General features: G+C 53.5%; 1 protein-coding gene across 3 annotated transcripts in view; it reads right to left on the reverse strand.

The window, feature by feature from the left end:
• The window catches only part of PLCB2 (phospholipase C, beta 2), a 16,492-nt gene that overhangs the window by 5,367 nt on the left and 6,318 nt on the right, over positions 1-4,807 (reverse strand). Inside the window, exons 8-14 of one of the 3 annotated variants that reach the window (XM_014534780.1) lie at positions 2,373-2,473; positions 2,053-2,219; positions 1,809-1,955; positions 1,485-1,642; positions 1,124-1,206; positions 799-883; positions 156-306 (exon numbers count right to left, since the gene is read on the reverse strand). In XM_014534780.1, coding sequence (XP_014390266.1) covers positions 156-306; positions 799-883; positions 1,124-1,206; positions 1,485-1,642; positions 1,809-1,955; positions 2,053-2,219; positions 2,373-2,473 — 892 coding nt within the window. Of the gene's footprint in view, positions 1-155; positions 307-798; positions 899-1,123; positions 1,207-1,484; positions 1,643-1,808; positions 1,956-2,052; positions 2,220-2,372; positions 2,474-4,807 lie in introns of those variants that run through there. The other 2 variants (XM_014534779.1, XM_014534781.1) reach the window with 2 other exon arrangements.

Below are 4,807 nucleotides of genomic sequence, written 5' to 3' on the forward strand. Positions count from 1 at the left end.
CCCCCCCCCCGGGGGGGGGGGGGGGGGGGGGGGGGGGGGCGACCCCCACACCAGGCTGGCTCTCCAGCATGTCTCCTCCAGGCCCAGCCCCTCTCTCCCATTCCAGATCCTCCCTCACACCCACCACTACCCCCACTCCTCTGGGGCTGACTCACCTGTGTCCCCACCCACAGGGGCACTGGGTGGGCAGCTGCCCTCAGCCTCCCCACTGGGGGATGCTGGGCCTGAAAACTGGTTCTTCTTGTTCTTAATGAGGATCTTGCCACGGAGATCCTCAGGGCTGGGCAGGGGGCTGCCTGGTTTCAGCTGTGGGAGAGGAGAGTGTCAGCAGCCTCGGTTCCTTCATACGGAGCACTCACTGCCCCAATGCCCTGCCCGCTGCTCAGCCTGGCCTCTCACCACCGCCCGGGTGCCAAACCGCAGCCTGGCCCGACTTTCCCCCGTTCCTCAGACAGGTTCTCTCTCGCCTATTCTGTCTGCTAGCACTCCTTTCCCCACTCTCACCAACACAAACCCAGCATCACTCTTAGGTTTCAGCTTAGCCATCACTTTCTCCAGGAGGCCTTCCCCGATCCCCAGCACCAGTTCAGGATTCCCCGAGCAGCCACTGGTTGTCATGGCCAAGTTCCTTGTCTTTCTCCCCACCAGATGGTAAGCAGTGTGAGGGCTGGGACTGCGCCTTTGCCACTAGCATACCCCCCAAGCCCCGCACAGTGCCTGACACGGGGTTAACCCGGCCCCACCGTGGCCCCGGTCCCAGCCCCCAGCCCCAGGTGTCCCACAGAGAAGTCCACTCGCCGGAAACTTTTCCAGGGGCTCGGTGAGCAGCATGTCACCAAACATCGCCCGGCAGTACTCAGCCATCTTGGCCTGTTGGCGGGGCCTGAGGGAGCAGAAGCTGGGAGGGTTCAGCAGCCACCCTCCTCTTGGCCATCCTCCCGCCCCCGATCTGGGTCATCAGGGGCCCAAGAGGTGGGGGAGGCAGGGACACAGGCAGGAGGGCCTGGGTCTCAAGGAAATTGTGTGGAGGGCATGGGTAGAGGCCGGGATAGTTGGGGGAGGGCAGCACGGGCGGAAGGTGGGGACAGATAGAGAATGAGGCTGAATGGGCCTGGGTACTCACGAGTCCACATGGTTTTCAAATGACAGTATAACAGGATAGGGGGAGGTCTTAAAGGCACTTTCTGCAATCGCTTCAATTGCTTCCTGAAAGAGAGAGGATTCCTAGGAGCGAGGTCCGTGCTCCAGGCTTCCCCTCCCCCAGCGGCACCCTTCCCCTCTCCCCAGTTTTCACACACACCACCTGAAAGTAGAACCGGAGGGCCACCTTTGGCCCCCCTGCCTCTTTTGATCTCCTCTAGCCCCCATGCTGGTCTGAGGCCCCCAGCCATTCCTCCTGCTTCAGGTCCCCACGCCCAGAAAGCTTGGGGACCGGGGCCCTTCTTTAGTGCCTCTACCACCAGCCTCCATACTCGGAGTCTCACCTTGAAGTAGATGTCTGTGGTCATGGTGAAGCCATGGGTGATAATGGGCTCCTCATCCGGGAGCTTCCCCTTCCAGCAGTCCAGCTCCACGCAGCGGCAGCCCGCCAGCAGTACCTGGCGGTACATCTCCGCAGAGGAGAGGCCCGAGAACTGGCCGGCTGAGGCAGAGCAAGCGGGGGCAGGGGCTTCACTCAGGGGCTCTCCCCACCCCACTCCGGCATGGTCTGTACTGTTGGCAGCCCAGGGGCAACCCCGCGAGGAATTCAGGGAACAGGAGCAGCCCCCATAGAAGGAGAAGTCAGTAGTGAGGAGGCTAGGGCCCACCTGTCAGGTAGGTGTTGTGCGAGGAGTTGATAAAGTAATGATTGAGTGGCTGGGTCATGTCCTGGTGAACCAGCAGCTTGTCCTGGACCAGCACGCTGTTCTCTGGCCCACAGAGAAACCACACCATGCCCTGGGGTGACAGCTGGCCTGGGGGGGGGCGGGGCAGAGGATAACTATCAGGGCCACAGCCCAGGGGTCAGAGCAGGACAAGCCCACAGGGGTGAGGGCTTCCATCGGTCCTCACCCCTCTGCACGTTGATGCCACTGGGCTCATACTTGTCGATGAGGCCCTGCACCTGGTCAGGCCGCGCTGGCGGGAACAGTAATGTGTTGAGGCGAGGGTCCCTCTGTTTCTGGTTGATGAATTTGGTCAAGTGCTCCTTGGTCATGTAGGGTTTGGCCTTGGCATGGCTGCAGGCCAAAGGGAAGAGCACAGGTCTCCATCCTCTAGGCTGGGAGCTCAGGCAGGCCCTTTGTCCAGCAAAGCCCCCTAATGGTCAGCATAACAGGTAGGAATTTTAGCCACACCCTTTCCCCATGCCCAGCCCAATCCAAGAAGCTCACTGGGAAGTGAAGATCTCGTCGATTTCCGGCCGAGGGCAGAGGTTCATGAGGAAACTCTTGTAGACAGATTGTGGGAAGTCCTCAGGATTGATGGAGTCATTCTGGGGAGACAGAGTCACCTGATCACTTCTGCCCCACCTTCTCAGCAGGAAGGACCACAGACTAGGCCCGGCCCTGCCCTAGGAGCCCGATCCAAAGGAGGGCTCAGGCAGACACAGGGGCATTAAGGACATGCTGAGCCCCACTTTTCTTTTTTCTTTTCTAACTTAAATTCTTTATTGTTTAAAGTATTATACGAATCTCCTTTGTCCCCCATTGACCTCTCCCCGGCTGCCACCTGCCCCCCCCCGTCCTGTCTATGTCCATGGGTTATGCTTATATGCATGCATACAAGTCCTTTGGTTGATCTCTTACACCCCCCACCCCCGCCTTCCCTCATAGATTGGACAGTCTGTTTGATGCTTCTATGAATCTGGTTCTATTTTTGTTCATCAGTTTATGTTGTTCATTCTATTCCACAAATGAGTGAGATCATGGGATATTTATCTTTCTCTGACTGGCTTATTTCGCTTAGCATAATGCTCTCCAGTTCCATCCATGCTGTTGCACATGGTAAGAACTCTTTCTTTTTTTACAGTAGCATAGTATTCCATTGTGTAGATGGAGAGAATGGGAGAGAATACAGGGTGGGGCAAAAGTAGGTTTACAGTTGTGAGTACACTAAGGTTTATTCTTCTATTCTTACTTATTAATTATTTGATTGCTTTCCATAAGAACAACTGTGACCTACTTTTGCCCCACCCTGTATTTGCAAATCAGATATCCACAAAGCAACAGCTCAGCGGTAAAAAGGCAAATAACCTAATTGAAAGATGGGCAATAGATTTGAATAGATAATTCTCCAAAGAAGATATTCAAACAACTAATAAACACATAGAAAGATGCGCAATACCATTAGTCAGGGAAATGCAAATCAAAACCACAATGAGATATGATTTCACTCCTACTAGGATGACTAAAATTAAAGAAAAAAAAGATACATGTTGGTGAGGATGTGGAGAAATTGGAACCCTCATGCAATGCTGGTGGGACTGTAAAATGGTGTGATCACTTGGAAAACAGTTGGCAGTTCCTCAAAATGTTAAGTAGAGTTACCATATGATCTAATAATTCTACTGCTAGGTATATATATATATATATATACCCAAGAGAATTGCAAACATATGTCCAGACAAACATGTGTACATGAGTGTTCATAGCAACTTTATTCATAACAGCCAAAAAGTGGAAACTATTCAAATGTTCATCAATTGATGCATAGATAAGCAAAATGTGATATATCCACACAATGGACTGCTACTCGGCCATAGAGAGGAATGAAGTATTGATACATGCCACAACATGGATGAACCTTGGAAACATGCTAAGTGAATAAAGCCTGACATCAAAGATCACATGTTGTATGATTCCATTTACACGAAATGTCCAAAAATAGGCAAATCTATAGAAATAGAAACAGAAAGTAGACTAGCGCCAGCCAGGGCTTCTGTGCCTTTGCATCCCCTCCCAGAAACACCCATCCTCTGTCCTCCAGGGTCACACTGGAAGGCCAACATGAGTTTGGAGCAGGAGAGCGAGAACAGATTTCCCGAAGATTGGCTCTTGGACCCATCAGCTTCAAGCAAAGATGGGCCAGTGGCCCCTACTGGGACACAACAGAGCTCATAAATCAGGACTTAGCCAAGGTGGGAGCTCAGGGGGCAGGAAGAAAGGAGAGTGGTTGTGTACTGACCGCAGTATGCCATGCTGGCTGTAGGGCCCTCAGCGGGAGCCCATTCTCCCCTCTCTCTCCCACCCCAAGCTGGCATCCCCTGGGGCTGACTGCACCCAGGGGTCACCAGCCCCATAAAGCTGTGACTGTGGGGGAAGTATCCTCTTGAGTCTCCTGGGGACAAGTGATCAGTGAGGTCTTAGTTTAATTACAATGTTCCAAATTCTTAGCGGGAGAAAAGACTCCATGGGGTGCAAGTGGTGCCCTGTGCAAAGGCGTGGCCAAGGCGGGAGAGGGGGCTGAGACCCACTCTGTCAGCCAGGCATGAACCCTGGCTCAGCCCTGCATCTGCCCATAATATACCTTATGGGTGTATTACATAATACACCTGCATACAACTTGTAATTAAAAATTACTTAACTAAAAAGAAAGGGAAAACATTTTTCTGTGTTGAGCTAAAGTCTGTGTCCTGGCAGCTTACACCCTGGATTCTGTGCCTCTCCCACACCCTGCAGAACTGGTCCCTGCCTGCTGCATCTTTCAGATCCCTGCAGACGCCTCCTGTCCCTGCTGACCTCCTCTGGCTCCTCCAGCTGCAAACATTCACTCCACTCCCACCCCACCCCCTGCCCCACTGCCACCCAGGGGGAGGAGACCAACCTGC

This window comes from Myotis brandtii, unplaced genomic scaffold (genome assembly GCF_000412655.1).
Source record: "Myotis brandtii unplaced genomic scaffold, ASM41265v1 scaffold133, whole genome shotgun sequence".
Lineage (NCBI taxonomy): Eukaryota > Metazoa > Chordata > Mammalia > Chiroptera > Vespertilionidae > Myotis > Myotis brandtii.